Below are 18284 nucleotides of genomic sequence, written 5' to 3'. Positions count from 1 at the left end.
GCACTCTTACCTCAGAAATAAAATGTGAAGAAATCAAGGATGCAATCAGTAGACTGAAGGCCAATAAATCCCCTGGTAGTGACGGGTTCCCCTCTGAGAGGTATAGAACATTTAAAAATGAGCTAACTCCTTTGCTTGTGTCTTCTTTTAACTGGACCCTGAGAGAGGGAAGGCCACCCCTATCATGGCGGGAGGTGATTATATCATTCATACCCAAAGAAGACAAAGATATAGAACAATGCAAAAACTTTAGACCAATCTCAGTTTTAAATGTTGACTATAAGCTCTATATCTCGACAATCTGTATAAGATATGAGATCTTTATACCTGATTTAATTGATGAGGACCAAACTGAGTTTATTAAATGGCGCCAGACCCAGGATAACAGTAGAAGAACTCTCCACATTGTAGAACATAAACAAAGAAAAGGCATGAATGCTACCTTGATCAAAATTGATGCAGAAAAGGCTTTTGATAGTGTCAGCTGGGCATTTTTATATTTAGTACTCAAAAAATTTGGTCTAAACAAACAATCAATATAATGTATTAGAATGACATGACCAACCGTCAGAATTAAAGTAAATGGACGTTTGTCTAGTAGGATATGGTTAGACAGGACTACAAGAAAAGGCTGTTATATTCCCTCTATATTGAGCCCTTAATGCAAGCAATTTGGCAATTTTTTTTTTTTTTAGAGAACCCAGGTGTTTCCCCCTGCTGATGGATTTCCTCAAGGTCTATGGTCACTACTCGGGAAATAAACTCAATTTAGCAAAAACTCAAATTCTTTCATTTTATTACTCTCCATCTCAGCAAATTAGGGATATATAAGACTTGAAATGGAACTGTAAAACTATAAAATACCTTGAAGTGACAGTAACCAAGAGACTTAGCAAACTGTATAAAGCCAACTACAGTGTTACAGAACAAAATATTCAAAAAGATATACAGAGATGGACAACTATTCCCCTAGACTTTAGCTCTAGAATTCAGGTGGTTAAGATGAATATTGTACCAAGGTTGTATCTATTTCAGTCTTTACCAGTAATGATACTACAAAACAAATCCACCATCAGGGATAAAATAATATCAAGGTTTATTTGGAATGGTAGAAAACCCAGTACAACATATACATCACTCCAACTTCCAAATGCTAAAGGAGGAATGTCCCTAACAAATTTGCAAAGACCTCTAGCCTGTTGGTGCATCTCAGACTATGAAGCGAGATGGAAGGATATAGAAATTAAACTTCAGAAGCTACAAATACCAGTCTTGGTAGGAAATAAAGAACAGATAGGAACTATAAAAGTGATGTATCACCCAGGGTTCAAACAATGGAAAGAGAAAGCAATCACTGCTCTATGTACTGTACTCAAAGATGGGAAATGTATGAGCTTCCAAGAACTAAAGGTGAAATTTGATCTGGAAAAACAAGACTTCTTTAGATACCTACAAATACAAGACTATTTTATGAAAGAGGTGAAAACTTGCAACCTAGATTTGAATGGTATAATTAAAATTATATTGGATGCATGTCAACAGGGCAGATCTCAGGTCATTTCAGCCTTTTACCAAGCCTTAGGGGAGAGTAAAGAGAAACTCTACACTATACATAAAAAACAAATGGGAATCTGAACTAAATATAGAAATCTCAGATGAAACATGGTACAAAATGTGTATGACTCACAGGCATGGAGAGAGTCTGGTTGGAAGAACCTATCTAGGTTCTTCATTACACCCCAGATCAAAAGTAGACAACTAAAAACCCAGCAACCATGTTGGAGGCTCTGTGGGGACTTGGAGGCCAGCCATCGCCATATTTTATGGAGCTGCACAAAAGTGAAGCCTTTATGACATGCCAATGAATATCTGACGTTAAGTTATGGAATACCTGAGAATAAGAATGTGTATATGTCTGAGGTGCCCTCGACTTTGTTGTATTTGTTCACTGTTGTATTGTTTGTAGTTATGTGTGTGCTGTATGTGTGTTGTGACTAAAGCTGAAAACGCAATAAAAATTAAAGTATTTTAAAAAAAGAATTATGATTTGAAGGGAAGGAAATATGTGATCAAAATAGTAACAAACAAAACTGAGTATTGCATTGCTTTGTATCTAACTGTTTATTTGCATGGTCCCCACAAAATAACCAAATAAAAATAAATTTTAAAAACTCCAAGCAATCAGTGGCTACTTTAAATATCTGGTAGTGTTTGACAGTGGGTGTAAAGTAAAAGTTCAGTTGGTACTCAGAAAGCATTGAGGATCAATAACAAGCTCTTGTCAAGTGTCTACTGTAACATCTCACATTAAAACTATTTTTAGTTGAAAATAGGAGACATTTAGCCCCAAAGAACACAAGTGAATAATATATTATATGAATCTCATACCTCTTCTTTTTCTTATAGACTTCTAGTTGGCTGATATGATGTTGTTTAAATGTCTGTTGTTCACACTGACAACACAGGGTCTCCAAGAATACCAGTCTGCTCTCCATCTCCTCAAAGTCACCTTCCAAATGAGCTGGAGACAGACACAGACACACACACACACACACACACACACACACACACACATATATATATATAAAAACTCAGTTAAGAGGCTTTCCATATAAACTATATTCCTATTAAGTTTTACACAACACTCAAAAACACTGTTTCATGGTGGAACATGCAAATTGACCAGCACACCACATCGAGGGTATTCCACAAAAACTCAAGATTTTGATAACCTTTCATCACAAAGGTCCTTGGGTGAAACCGAAAGAATTTGAAGGCGATCTGATTAATTATTTAGGAGTTTGTTAAAGTACAACGCCTGCAAAATGGCAAAACAGAAAAAAAAATTGCAAAGTAAATTCAAAATGGCTGACTTCCTGTTGGACACATACATACATGTTTTGGGCAAAATTGTCCGACATGCCACACTGAGGGCATTCCATGAAAACTAAAAAGCTTCACAATTTAGCATTGCAAAGGTCTTTAGATGTCACCTACCAAATTTGAAGATACTCTGGTTAAATCTCTAGGAGGAGTTTGTTAAATTACAACGCTTGTCAATGGCTTCACTTTGCAAAAAAAATTCCAAAGTAGATTCAAAAGGGCTGACTTCCTTTTGAACTTAGGGTATGGCTCCAAGAGGCTTTTTTTTTTTTTTTTTTTTTTAAATCTGGAGATGTTACATTAGCCTACCAAATTTCATACATCTACGGCAAATTAAAAGGTGGGGGCTTTGACTATGAAATTTACTAGGGGGCAGCTTTGAGCTATTTTGCCACCCCCGTGCCCAAGACCCATATCAGATATCAAGTAAAGCCACTTTTGATGCATGTTTCAGGAGTTTTCAAGCACTCCTAGAACCTCAAAAATGCTAAAAGTAATTAGTGGGCGCTATAGAGCTGATGTACCACGCCCAAGCCCAATTGTGATACTAATTGCAGTACTTACTAATTAAAAAATAGGTAAAATAGGTAAGTTTCATGATTTTTCACACACAATTAAGTCCTCAAACATGTTCGTAAAATGAAAATTGACACATGAAATCCAAAATGGCTTCCTTTTAGGTGAAAAAATTTGAAAAAATATGTATTATGTCGATAATGATGAGAGCAATGAACCCACCGAATTTCATGTATATCAAATAAGCTTTGTGCCAAAATGGCCCTGCGTTTGGGGGCGCTATGGAGTCTGCAAGCAATGCCCCAACCCAGTCACTGCAGAACTTTGCATTTTTCACCGGTTCTGACGTGTTTGCCAATTTTTGTGAGTTTTCAAGCATCCCAAGCCCCTCAAAAATGCAATGGCGCAGGGGAATAATAATAATAATAATAATAATAATAATAATAATTAAAGCTGCAAGCAGTGATGATCAGGCCCTCACACGCACATAGGGGTGTGCCACAGTCGAAATGCTGTTATTGCAGAGCAACATGATACAGCAATACATTAACCAGAGGGCACCTGACATGGATATACATTTTCATGAATATTGGACATTGCATGTAGGCGATAACTATCACTTCATGTGTCCACTATGTTGCGTTAAGAGAACACCCACTAATTGTATGTCATATTGTTGTATATCATATATAGACCACACCATGTAATTTTCATGTAAATCAGATGGCATTTATCACGTAAGATCGTCTTCCTGTTGTCAGTAGGTGGCACTATGACTATGACTCAATATTGACACGTAGATGTGCTGAGGCCTGGACTATTATCAAGCATGAGAAATCTGGGGCAGATTGGACAATGTAAAGCATCACAAAGGTGTTTGGATGTAAGCAACAAAATTTGAAGTTGCTCGGGTTAAATCTCCATCTTAAATCTTGGGTTAAATCTCTGTCAATGGCAAGTCGACTCAAAATGACTGACTTCCTGTTGGACTTTGGGTGTGGCTCCAAGAGGCTTTTTTTTAAGTCTGGAGATGTTACATCTGCCTACCAAATTTCTTACATATAAGTCAAATTTAAAGTTGGGGGCTTTGACTTTGAAATTTTCTAGGGGGCGCCTTCAAGCCATATCGACACACCCAAACCCAAGACCCATATCAGATATCAGGTTAGACCAGTTCTGATGCATGTGCAAAGTTTTGTGAGCTTTCAAAACCTAAAAAATGCTAAAAGTAATCAGGGGGTGCTATACAATTGAAATGCCATGCCGAAGCCCAATTGTGATACTAATTTAAAGACTTACTTGTTTGAACATAGGTGCAAAGTTTTGTGACGTTTCACACATGCTAAAGGCCTAAAGCATCTGTTTGTAAAATGAAAATTGACGCATGAAATTCAAAATGGCTCACTTCCTGTCAAGTGAAAAAATTTCCAAAAAATGTATTCTGTCCAGAACAGTGAGAGCAATGATCCCACTAAATTTCATAAACATCCAAGAAACCTTATTCCAACATGGCCCTGCATTTGGGGTCGGTATAGAGCCTGTTGGCCACACCCAAGCCCATTCACTCCAGAACTTTGCAATTTTTGCCACTTCTGATGTGTGTGCCTATTTTCCTGAGTTTTCAAGCATCCCAAGCATCCGGTCAATTTTCAAAATAAAACACCTTGTGCAGACTCCCGATCAAATATGAACAATGAACACAATTAAAACAGACAAATTAAGAAACCATTTAACTACGTAGCCTACTTACCCATAGTAGAAGCACAAAAATCAAGGATTATGTCACCATGTGATTGGCTTTCTTTGACAGAAATTAAACAGACTACATACCTATAGTAGCAGTGATGGCATCAAGTTCACAGATAAAAGCTGGTAAGCTCTGCAGTTGGTCCTGTAGTTGTGCCAGGGCTGTTCTTCTTCTCTCCCAGTGTGCTGAGAGCATCACCATGTCCCCATCTACTGCCTAACAAACACAGAAGGCCAAAGGTAAGAAGAAGCAGAGAGGAAAGCTATAACAAACTCACTGTTCTCTCATCTACTATAAGTTTCACATTAGTAGAAACAGTTATAAAATATTTATACATTAATAAACATTAAACAGTTCCTCTCACTGCTTCAGCATTGAAGCTTTCAACCAGCCAATGACTGCAAGACTTTTTATTTTGAAGCAGCTACAGTTTCCTGTAGCCTCACATGAGCTTAAAAATACCCTGTGGAGTTTTTGTATGCTAGTAGCACTATGGAACCTTTTTTTATGAGTGGGTCCCTTTTTTGTTTCTCATGTACACACAAGGACGCACATGCTGCAGGTTACATAATGCATGTTCCTGCCGATGGTTTCACACTATTCCACAAATCTACAGGAGGCAGCAACATGCCAAGAATGCAGCAATGCACCAAAAAAGGCAGCAAGCTAGTAAACATGAATATAAAAACTACATTAATATAGTGTATGGGAGAAAGAGTCCTTTTAACACATAATACCTAAATTGCAAGTGTCCAGAAGTAAACAACATACAACAACATACGGCATGTTGTTGTATATCAATAATTAGTGGGTGTTCTTTAGCGCTACATAGTGGACACAGGAAGTGATAGTTATCTCCTACATGCAAAGGCCAATATTCATGAAGATGTATATCCATGTCAGGTGCCCTTTGGTAAATTGCTGTATCGTGTTACTCTGCTGTAATAGCAGTTCAACTGAGGCATAGTTCGACTGCAGCACACCCCAACGTGCACAACGGAGTGAGGGCCCGATCACTGCTGCCTGCAGCTTTAATTATTCTTCTTCTTCTTCTCCACCACAATGAAACGCATTTTTGAGGAGCTGAATGTACTCGAAAACTCATAACACTTTGGACATGCGTCAGAAATGGGGGGAAACTGTATCTTTTACAGTGATTGGGTTTGGGCGTGGCCATGGTCTCCACAGCGCCCCCCAAACGCGGGTCCATTTTAGAAAAAGTTTCTGAGATGTTCATGAAATTCAGTGGGATCATTGCTCTCACCATTATACCTGGAAACTTTTTTTTTTTTTGCCATACAGGAAGTTGGCCATTTTGGATTTCGTGCATCAATTTTCATTTTACGAACACATGCTTGAGGCCTTTAGCATGTGTGAAAACTCACTTCTCTTGAGTCTCGGGTTTGGGTGTGTCAAAATGGCTTCAGGGTGCCCCCTAGAAAATTTCAAAGTCAAAGCCCCCAACTTTAAATTTGACGTATATGTATGAAATTTGGTAGGAAGATGCACCTTCTCCAGACTTAAAAAATGCATATGCATTTCAGTTGACCTCTACTAAATATATTGCTGTAATAATGACCCTTTTGTGTAGCAGCGCCTACCTACAACACGAAATTCAGCCTTATGTGACAAAAATCATCCGATTCACATGACATTTGGAAGGTGTGGCCTACACTTGATATATAGCAACTTGAAGTATAATTAATGGGTGTTGTCAAGCACCACATAGTGCACACAGGAAGTGACCTTTAACTTGTTCATGCAACGTCTGACAAGAGCCTGGTCCTGAACACATCTGCATGCCCACAATAACACGCCCCAACGTGCCCAGAGGTGCAAGGGCGCAATCATTGCTGCTTGCAGCTTTAATTAGGGCCTGAGCCCAAAGGGCGAAGACCCTATTGTATTCCGTGTGTTTGTTTCTTTCTTATTATTATTCTTTATTAATACGCCACTTCAATCCTAAATTTGACCCCTAAACATGCTCAAAAACTCACCAAATTTGGCACGCACATCAGGTCTGGTGAAAAATTTGATAAAATGTAGAAATTAACCCCCAAAGTGCCAAAATGTGCCCGAGAGTGCCACCTATGTATCTAAAATGGCCGCCACGGCCCGTAGGAATGTCGTAGAGAGATCGAACCAAAACTCAATTATTCGTCTCATCAAGACCTACAAATCATACGCTGACACCCCTGACCTAAATCCAACAGGAGGTCCGCAGTGTGCTCATCAAAGTACGACTTTGTGCCAATTTTGGACCTTGAATATGAATGGACCTATCTCCTCCTAGGGCGTTAATGGTATCGGCTTCAAACTTTAATACATGACTTATCACACTGTGCTGAACAAAAGTTATTAAAAACTTTGTAATAACTCCAACAGTTTAGATCTAGTAAGCCCTGAAAGTTGTAGTGCGACATCACACCTTACAATGTAAACCAATGGGGAGGCAATCTCTGGGCATGGACTTTGTGCCAAACTGGGGTGTCTGACGTCTAAACTATAAGTCCGACCACTTTCAAACCTGTATCATTGGATTTGTGTCGAAAATTCCTACAAAAAAAATGTGATTTTTAATGTAAGATTTGGCCAAAGTTATGGGATTAATCGGGATATTTCACAAGAAGAGTACTCTGAAATCCTTCTCTCCAGCTGAGAGGGAGAGAGAGAGAATGGGAGGGGGGAATGAGTAAAGTAAGACCTGTCAGCCTAGGTCTGAAAACATCTACATGCCTGTGACAGAAGCCCTTGGTCTGCGTCACACTCCAGTTACTTAGTGTTTCTACACATCTGACAGCAGTGTTTAATCCTCACACTCCAGTTACTCAGTGTTTCTACACATCCGACAGCAGTGTTCAATTCTTACTTTTTTTTCAAGGAGTACATGTGCTCCTAAATGAAAAAAAATTAGGAGCACACATATAACTTTAGGAGCACACTGAAAAATGTAGTAACAGTTTCTAAGAAAACAATTCATTGCATACATATTTACAATTTATCATATACATATTTAAACTGTGTGTCTGTGTGTGTGTGTGTGTATGTAAATCACAATTTATGTTGTTTTTAGGGGTGCACGATTATGGCAAAAATCATAATCATGATTATCTTGTTCAATATTGGATCACAATTATTTAACACAATTACTTTTTGACTGTCATTATTGCCAATTGCCGATGTTCATATATGCACATATTTTTTCCCACTTGGCTGAGGAAACTATTACACATGCAATCAAATATTGTACTAATGATCAAGAAAGACTATAGCCTATATGAGGGAAGAACTTGCATGCTGAGCTACTGAACTCCAGTCTTCCTAAGTTCTTCCTTCATATATTGTCTTTCTTGATCATAGTATAATCTATGCTTACATGCATAATAGCATCCTCAGCCAGCTGGTAAAAATATGTGCCTATATCGGCTTCAGCAAACGGCCACAATGAGTTGGAAATATCAGCATATCGGATATCGGCAAAAATCCAATGTTGTGCATCCCTAGTTAAAAGTCTTTACATTCCTAAAAATAGACTTGATGAAAATTAGGAAATTAATTTGTTTTACACACAAACTCATCAAGGGTTTTCAATTTACTAATTGAAATTCAAGTGAATGGGCACAAAACTTGCATGATTTTTATGACACAGGTGTGAGCAAGGCAGCTATGTCTCACCCTGCAGAAAATTCTCATCCTCACACTGTTGAGATTTGATGTTTCGCCATGACAGAGGAAGTTGCTATAACTTTATTGTAAATGCTCCAGTCTGCACCAAACTTTACATGTTTGATAAGACTCCCGGCAAACTGATGCAAACTGGCTAAATAGCGCCCCCCATGAAATTTCAGTAAAGCAGCCCCAACAGTGGGCAAAAAGTGTTTATCTCCTTCTTGCACTGTCTGAAAACAGCCCGGGTCTGAAGACATCTACATGCCCGTCACAGAAGCCCTTCGATTGTGCCGCAGCCTGATGTGCACAAGGGCGCGAAGGCCCGTTCAACACTGCTTGCAGCTTTAATTTTATTTACATTGAATGTGCTGAAGCACAAAGCCAGAGGAACAAATTTCTAACTGTCCAAATACTTACAGTTTGGACTATATTTCACATGATATGACGATGTGGACGACACAGTTTTTGAAATCTTTTGCTTGTTTTGAGGACTGTAACTAATGATTATTTTCTCCATAAATTAATCTGCTGCTTACTTTCTCAGTTAATCATTTGGTATATAAAATATTGAAAATATTTTAAATTGCCCATCGGAATTTTCTCAGAGTCCAGGTTGACATCTGATTTTGTCCTACCAACAGTCCAAAGCCCAAAATATTCAATTTACAATGATACAAAACAGAGAAAAGCAGAAGATCCTCAATAACCAGAGAATAGTGGGCAATTTTGTTTGATTATTCCTTGAGTGATTAATTATTAAAATTGTTGACTATAACATTTCTGTAGATTGTCCAATTAATTAATCAATCATTTCAGCTCTAGCTCATTTTATGAAAATTTTTGTGTGGAGTTGTGTTTCTATAAAATATGAAGTTTGAGTATAAAACAAAAATGTCTCCATCACTTCACTGAGCCTATGGAAAGCCAAAACTGGTATCTGACAGTGCTCTGTGGACATTCTCCCACAATGAGTTGTAGGTTTGATGTATTTGCAGAAAACATCCACATCTGATATCCATTATCATATCGAAGACACTTGTATGTTGAGAATCATTAACAGTATCTCAGACAGTGATGTTGCAGAGCAGAATAGAGAAGTACTGATCCTACCTCTGCAGCCTGAGCATAGTCTTTAGTTCTTTTATGAAGCAGAAACCAACTCTCCTCATACCTACAGAAACACATGTACATATACATAAACATACACTCACCATATACATCAAAACCATCTTGAAACAGTCTGTGTGTGTGTGTGTGTGTGTGTGTGTGTGTCTGTGTGTGTGTGTGTGTGTGTGTGTGTGTGTGTGTGTGTGTGTGTGTGTGTGTGTGTGTGTGTGTGTGTGTGAGTGAATATTTCTGATCAGGAGGTTGGTGGTCTGTTTCCTGCACAAGTGTTTATTTATTAATTTAATCAAAAAGATGTTTGATTTTAGATCAAATCTCTGTCACAAAGACTGTCAATAGATCAGCATGTCTGCTCTGTGATGAGTACACTATAGTTACATTAAAATATTAAAAACATACTGATACATTAAATATAAAAACATCTGGACCATTTTTCTATATATATTAGTTTATCATTTTAACCTCTGTATAATACAGTGCTTCCCCTTGGATTTTTTTCAGTGGGGGTTGAAGGCCCACCGAAATTACTAGTGCTGTAGGGTAGGGATGGGTATCCTTAGGATTTTATCAATACTACTGAACCAGCATGCACTGGTGTTGTGTTTGTCTGTCAGAAACTCTGTCAGAAATTGATATTTTTATTCCATTTTTAAGCAACAATTTTACACTACATTTTTAGATCCTGGGACCAGATGCATAAATGATGTGTATGCACAAAAACCATGCATTCGCCATTTCCTGCACATAAACTGGTATTTATAAAGAGACTGTGTGGTGAGAATGTGTGCACCTCACACATTCTTCAGACCAGGCATACACATTTTTCTAAAGCGATCTGAGGATGATGTCATGAGGTGAAGATGAAATTTAAGGTGAGAGATGGAATCTTTTGTTTGGGTTGATAACCAGCTGCACTGATTCTGTGATTTTAATTTGTGTGTTTATACAGAGATCTGCGCATTTATACACATAACATTGATTAATTACTTTGTGCGATTAATTTTATCATTGTTTTAATTTACACGGGAGTCAATATTGTATTGTTTTTATTTTATCCTTAGTTGTGTCACACCTTGTAAAGTCAGTTTAGATATGAGCACTCCAAACTGTTCACTGATTACAGTATTTCCAAAAGGTGCAGATCTCTGCGCAGCAACTCCAGCTCAAGAACCTTCTCTCCTTCTGACAAACGCCCTCAACTGTGTATTTCATCACTGGAGGGCAGCAGTAGAGCTCCTGCTGCAACACCCAGAGCTCCAGTTGCTTTGGCTGTTCTCCAGCCTCCCTTCAGCTAGAGGGCTGCGCCACTGGACCCGCTGAACATGACCAACATTGATACTAATCCAGCTAGCCTGGTTAGCACCATGCGCCACCTTTCACCCAAACTTGCCACCTACAACAACTGTATGGTAAGCAGCAATCTGGAAATTGTGATAGTAGGTTCTATTGTTAGACATTTTTTGATGCAATCACATATTGTCTCTCCGGTGGCAAGGTAGTCGACCTAATTGAACTCATTCCAACTTTCATCGACCTGCATCCCACTTTAAATTTTGTTTTAACGCACGTGGGAGCAAATAACGTAATGGTTAAGAATTCCAGCAAATTACATGCAGACCTGGAGTCCCTGTGCTATACAATTGAGAGTCTGGGAAGATGTATTATATCTGGCCCCATTCCAACTCTCTCCAGAAACTGAATGTTTTAGTCTACTCTTCAGTCTCCACCACTGGCTAAAAAGACTTCTGTTCTGCTGCAGGATATGACTTAGTCTCCAACTTCAATTAGCCTACTTTTGGACTAATTCAAGCCCGTACAGAGCAGATGGTGTGCACCCAAATAGAAAGGGAACAAAGCAGTTGAGTGCTAACTTCATCCAGCTTATAGCTTTTATTTTTATTTTCTTTTTTGTTCATTCTGATATGCACCACGGAAAGACCCAATCCAGACCTGTGTGTCTCCCACTATTACATCCAGGTCTAACAGTGTAGGTCATGCCACTGTGTGCTCTGACTCTGAAACTCAGTCTCTGAAAAACCGATTACAAGTGGACAGCTCTAAGTACAGGTGTGAATGCACCCAAGACGCATTGAGGACACATTGAGATACGATCACTCAGACGACATTTAGAGGCAGTCAGGGCCACATGTGGCCACATTCACTTAGTGGTGGCATTTAGCCTCCTGTGTTCAAATCTTTTGATAACAGGATAAAGAAATGCATTATTTTGTTTTCCGTCTTTTATGTGAATTAAAAGAACGTAATCCACCTCCCATTTTTTTTCCTGTTTTCCCCATTCACCTAACCCGTTTTCCTCACCAAATCGACAGTCAGAATAGAAATTAAAAAAAAAAAAAAAAAAACCAAAACAAAACAAAAAAAAAACAGAAATAACTTGTTTTTCACTTGTCTGTCTAAAAAATATTTCAGAAGCTAGATGTTGCTGGATAGTTTCCTCTGTCCTGTCAAGTTGATAACTACAGTTTTTAGTTTTGCTGCACTGCTCGACATAATGGAGCTCAGGATTTATCAGGAGGACAGCCACTTTACTCCAAATAGTATGAACCTAGACTGTGTGTGTGTAATAGCTGACCTATTGGATATGTAGAAGAACACAGAACATTAACTAACATTAGATCCTGACCGATCCTGTCGGCGTGTCAGTGATTTAAATAATCAATGAAGTTAGGCTGCTGTGCCTCATATGTAAATGCGCACAGCGTCTCTCAATGGAGAGACGCAGCTGCAGGGAGATTGCTGCATTTATCTCTATATTTGATATATATTTTCAGATGGGCATTAGAGCAAATCAATAGGATGGCATGGATTTTCATGAGGGGGCACAAAATGCATTGTATATTTGTTTATCCTGTTATCAAACAAGTTGAACACAGCTTTGGAAGGAGGGTACATGGACACCAGAAATGGTGTGTGTTTATTTGCATACAGAGTGGGGAAGTGAGCTCTGATCATATGTGGTCACTCAAGACACATGTGGAGACACATGTTAATACCAGGTGTGAACAGACGTACTTAGAGCTGTCCAATTGTGATCGGATCACCCAAGACATGTTAATGCCGGTGTAAGTGTAATCAGGGCCTAACTCTGCTAGGATTGCCTGGTCACATTCTGATTTTAATTTGTCTTCATTGTCTTTGTGTAACAATTTAGTCAATAATTTTAACCTTTCAGTGACACAAATTTTAGATGATATAGCACCTTTAAAAATTAAGATAATTTCTGGTAAATTAAAAGCACCTTGGAGGAATGTGGAAAGAGTGAAGGCACTAAAAAGAATCTGCCACAAATCTGAGCACAAGTGGCATAAGACCAAATTGTAGGTCCATTATATTATTTATAAGGTCTTGCTCAGTAAATATAACAATCAAATAAAAAAAATCAAGACAACATTACTTTTCTTAAATTATTACTGAAAATTTTAATAATTCTAAGTTTCTGTTCCGTACAATTGATAAATTGGTCAGTCCCTTCAGACCCATACCCGCTGAGCTCCACTCTTCAGAAAAATGCAATGAATTTGCCTCATACTTTAAATTCAGGATTACCAATAGTAGGAACAATATTGTGGCTTCCTCTGCTAGTGTGAGTGACTGCTCTTATTACACTCAGTGCCATACTGCCAACACTTTCTCCAACTTCACCCTTGTTCAAAGTTTTGAACTGCAAGAAGTAGTACAACCGTTAAGCTCTGCAACATGTGCTCTTGGGCCAATGCCTACCAAGTTTTTTTTGAAAAGTGTTCTTTTCAAAAAAAAAGAACAGAAAGAATATGTTCTTTATATATATATATATATATATATATATATATATATATATATATATATATATACACACACACACACACACACATTTTTTTTCCTTCCTTTCCTGTTGCCAAGTGCTTGCTCATGGGGGAATTGCTCTATGTGCAAAGTGCTCTGAGATTACTTTTGTTGTGATTTGGTGCTATATAAATAAAACTGAATTGAATTAACTAGTCCGGTCCCCCAAGCCCCACTTAGCCACCAAGGCCCAGTCTGAGGTGTTCCCATCATTCAGGGAAATCCTTGGTTATAGATGGGGTGAAGAGATTAATAATACATAACAGAAGATAGATAAATAAGTATGCAAACAAGTCAGTAAATAAAATAAAGTTCTGTGTAATCCTTAGTTGTATGTTTGTGTATGGCCTGTATGAAGATGTCTGTATATTGCCGTGCCTGTAAGATTGGTAGAAAATGAAAATAAATGCTTATGTAACTGAAATTCATACAATTACCCAATACCAAATATTAACAATGGTGACTCTTAGGCCGGCTTTCTCGCTACCACTGCTCCGTCTCTTCATTCACTCTCCGGCTTGCTCAACCACAGCTGCTCTCTCGCTCTCTTTTTCTCTAATCTTTTTTAAAATGAGTCAGAAAACCAACAGCAAAGTCTAATATTATCACACAAAGAGAAATGTCCTCCCCTCCTCCTGGTAACGTTTTACAAGGAAGGGTTTTACAGCTCTGATCAGTCTGATCTTTGGCCACCACAGCTTTCAACCACAGTGACATTGAGTGGCGTTTCTCCAAAAGTTGACTCTGTCTCAACTTTCCAGCTGCAGTCAAAAGACACTATCCCCATTTAAATAAATGGGAGGACTGGCATTTTCGCTGCACCGCCTAATTCCGTCTCAATACAGCCTTAAAATAATTATAATTAACAGTAATAACAATCCACATATATTCTGTTTCTCTAACAGGGCACATTGGTCCTACTGATATGGAAGGGAAAATAAAGCCCTGCTACAGAGATAGGATTGTCTTCTGCATGTGGCCACAGAACACCATAATAGCACACAAAAGCCATCCTTTTAACCAACTATTGAATGAAATAAAAATATTAATCTGGAATGAGAAAAAGGTCCCTCCCTGTTCTGCATAACATTTTTTTTTTAAAAAAAATCACAATATTGAAAAGAAAAAATACATAATCTTTCCCCTTTTCCAAGCTTAATAATATTCAAACCATCTCTAAAGGTTGTCTGAGTAATTTTTCTAGCCCACAGCTGCCTGCTCTTGATAGGAAGGTGGCCTTATTATGATGTCATCAGATTTTAGGGGAATCTTTGATAATCTGGCTATATGGATCCTATAGGTGGATGTGAGAGACAGGAGGCACAGACTGACAGTCGCTATGTAGGTCTATGGCTAATATTATACTGAGAAAATATCACTAACTTGCTGTGAGTAGCTACAATAAATGTATGTATGAACATATAAAATATCATCAATAACTTTAGGAATATTTTATAAATATCATTGACGTTAGGTGACTGAACCCTCTATGTTCAAAGTCTCAGTATGGATATGATAGGAATATTATACAGAGGTTAAAATGATAAACTTAGTAATCTATGCACCAGATGTTTTTATGTTTAATGTATCAGTATGTTTTTGATGTTACTGTAGTCTATTCATCACAGTGCAGACATGCTGTTGTATCGACAGTTTTTGTGAAAGATTTGATCTGAACTCAAACATCTTTTTGGATAAATTAATAAAAACCTCATGTGGAATACAGACCAACCTCCTGATAGGAAATATATGTGTGTACATGCTCGTCATGTGTGTTATAGGTTCAAAGAATCACATGCATGTGCGTGATTCGATGAAAAAAGATAGAGGCAGACGAATAAGTACTTTTAGTATATATGCGTGCATGCTACATTTTGACGACTCCTCTTACCCCCCCTGGTGTGCATGTATGTGTGTGTGCAGAGACCTGCTAAGGATTTCCAGTCCAGCGTTGAAATGAGGAAGGCTTTCGTCAAACCTGGACAGCAACAACAAACTCAGATGGAGTTCAGATGAGATTTTAATGTTTAAACATTGTTTAACTTTTATTTTGCTGTTTTTAAAATAGTTAGAAATTTTGAGGAGTGAATGGCAATTTAAACAAGCCAGTAACTTTAATACTGTAATACCACCTATTTCCATTAGAAATGATACAGGGCAGTATTCTGCTCACCTGGGCTTCCTCCTGATTTTGGTGTCTTTTGATTTGTCTCCAAGGGTCTTAAAGCTGGAGGTGGGGAGGGAGGGAAGAGAGAGAGGGAAAGAGACAGACAAAGAGAAGTTGTCAGTTCAGCAAGGAGGGGGAACACATGCATAGCAGTATGAAGGCCTTTACACACAAAGTTAAAACTAAGGCTGTCCCTTGAAAGTTGCTGAATCAATGCATCGGTCGGAAAGCCCCTGAGTTGACTCACATTTTGTCAGTCGAATCACTGTCTTTTTTTTTTGAGAACGTCATTATAAACAGAGTAACGCAGGGTGACAGTGCTACAGGCTATAAACTTTTACAGTCTTGTCTCTAAATGATCTAAATACATAACTGATGGAAACAGAGAGAGATAATGGACACGGACAACAGCGCAACGCAGAGCGACCGTTTTGCTACTTGTAGCTGACAGGAGAGACGCTGTGTCCATCTGTTGCGGGACTCCTTTTTCTTTTTGTTGCTTAAGATAGTTCATTATGACTCTGACTGTATGTTTGGGGTTGACGTCATGCTGCAGAATGCAGACGCATCCCTAATGCAATGCCAGCAGGGAGAAGAATCTAAACATCTTAAGTGCCTAAAACTTTTGTACAGACGACGTCGTCGTTAAATCATTAGTAATGAACATCTGCTGAGTGGCTGATACGTGCCTTTGTTTCCACACAGTGCCTGGATTAGATAGAACAACAATATTTTTGTCTGCTAGATTGTGGCTGTGACCTACAGATATCTCGGGTGAATTTGATTAATAAATGTATATAAGTGATAGAGCAGATTTTAAAAAGGCCCTCTGTGTGAACTCTGTCGGTACATTGTAGATAGGAGGCTTTTAGACACCACATTGCTGACAAAGAAACATGCTTTTTTTGCATTCGATAGTTAAATTTGTCTTTAATTATCATTTGTCATTATTGATGCTTTTAGTGCACAACGGATATGTATTTAACGATAGGTTCACAGATCACATGATCGTCAGCTGAAAGCAAAAAGTAGGAACAGCTACGGCCGACCAAGCTAATAAACACTAGGAAGATAACAAACCGAAACTTAACGCAGTCTAATGTTGACTTTTTTAAAAATGACAATAAATATAATTAACTACTTGTTTTAGGTGACTAGTTGTGCGACAGAAGTATCAGCTGACTACAAAGACAGAACTAAACCGAATGAGGGTGCGTGACGTTAGTTAGCAATTAGCCACTACAGCTGCTAATCAGATCATAACAGTGTCATAATTAAGTCTACATGTTATGTTACATACCAAGGAGTAATGCACACATCTAATTTAGTCATACAAAGATGTCTAAGGTGGGAGGGTTGTCACAGAGAGCAAGCTGAAGCAGAGATAATGTCAGAAAGCAGACCAACCCCGTTGTGAAATCCTGCTGGACCATGTGAAGTCTTTCTCTGAAGTTTTCAAACATGATTCTTCTCAGTCTTAGTTTTCCGATCTGATCTTCCTCGTTTAAAACACCAACTTTAACTGGATGTCTACGTCAGAGTGTTTTACAGCGATATGCTGCCCAACTAGCTACATCTGCTCCGACTACACTTTAGTCGGGGTGGGTACAGGAAATGGCGTGGGAAGGGTTATGAAAATAAGATGCGCTCCATTTGGCTGTGCCGGCGTACCGCCTCTTACGTAGCGACAAGGGCGGGGAAACACTGGACAATGAATGCTTGACCCCTACGGTGAGGGGATCCCGTGTCCCTGTTATACTGTGGGGGGTATTTTGCTGGCATGGGTTGGGTCCACTGAGGAAAAGGTCACTGCAAATGAGTACAAAGTTATTCTGAGTGATCACCTTTATCCTATGATGAAACATTTCTATCCTGATAGGAGTGGTCTCTTCCAGGAAAACAATGCCCCTATCCTTAGGGCACGAGGGATCACAGAACTCTTTGATGAGTATGAAAATGATGTGAATCATATACTATGGCCTTTGCTGTCACCAGATCTCAACTCAGTTGAACACTTGTGAGAGATTTTGGACTGACATGTTAGACAGCACTTTCCATCACCATCATCAAAACACCAAATGAGGAAATATCTGTTGGAAGAAAGATGTTCATCCCTCTAATCAAGTTCCAGAGATTTGTAGAATCATTGCCGAGGTGCATTGAAGCTGTTTTGGCGGCACATGGTGACCTAATGCCTCACTAAGACACTTTATGTTAGTTTTTCCTTTAATTTGTCACCCGTCTGTATGTCCTTTAATATTAAGCAACACATCTCTGCTTTTGAGTTACTCAGACTGAATACATTAAATATCAATGACTGAATTTTATTATTGA

General features: G+C 38.5%; 1 protein-coding gene across 3 annotated transcripts in view; it reads right to left on the bottom strand.

The window, feature by feature from the left end:
* The window catches only part of LOC121905190 (dysbindin-A-like), a 41903-nt gene extending 24322 nt beyond the window's left edge, over nt 1-17581 (bottom strand). For 2 of the 3 annotated variants that reach the window (XM_042423243.1, XM_042423242.1), the window contains exons 1-6: nt 17358-17581; nt 15957-16010; nt 15711-15761; nt 9926-9986; nt 5230-5362; nt 2389-2521 (exon numbers count right to left, since the gene is read on the bottom strand). In XM_042423243.1, the coding sequence (XP_042279177.1) occupies nt 2389-2521; nt 5230-5362; nt 9926-9986; nt 15711-15761; nt 15957-16010; nt 17358-17413 (488 nt within the window). In that variant the 5' untranslated portion in view covers nt 17414-17581. The remainder of the gene's footprint in view (nt 1-2388; nt 2522-5229; nt 5363-9925; nt 9987-15710; nt 15762-15956; nt 16011-17357) is intronic. The other variant, XM_042423244.1, reaches the window with a different exon arrangement.
* Nucleotides 17582-18284: the final 703 nt, after the last annotated feature.

Source organism: Thunnus maccoyii, chromosome 10 (assembly GCF_910596095.1).
Source record: "Thunnus maccoyii chromosome 10, fThuMac1.1, whole genome shotgun sequence".
NCBI lineage: Eukaryota > Metazoa > Chordata > Actinopteri > Scombriformes > Scombridae > Thunnus > Thunnus maccoyii.
The sequence above is the reverse complement of the archived record's forward strand: the minus strand, read 5'-3'. Positions and strand labels throughout refer to the sequence as shown.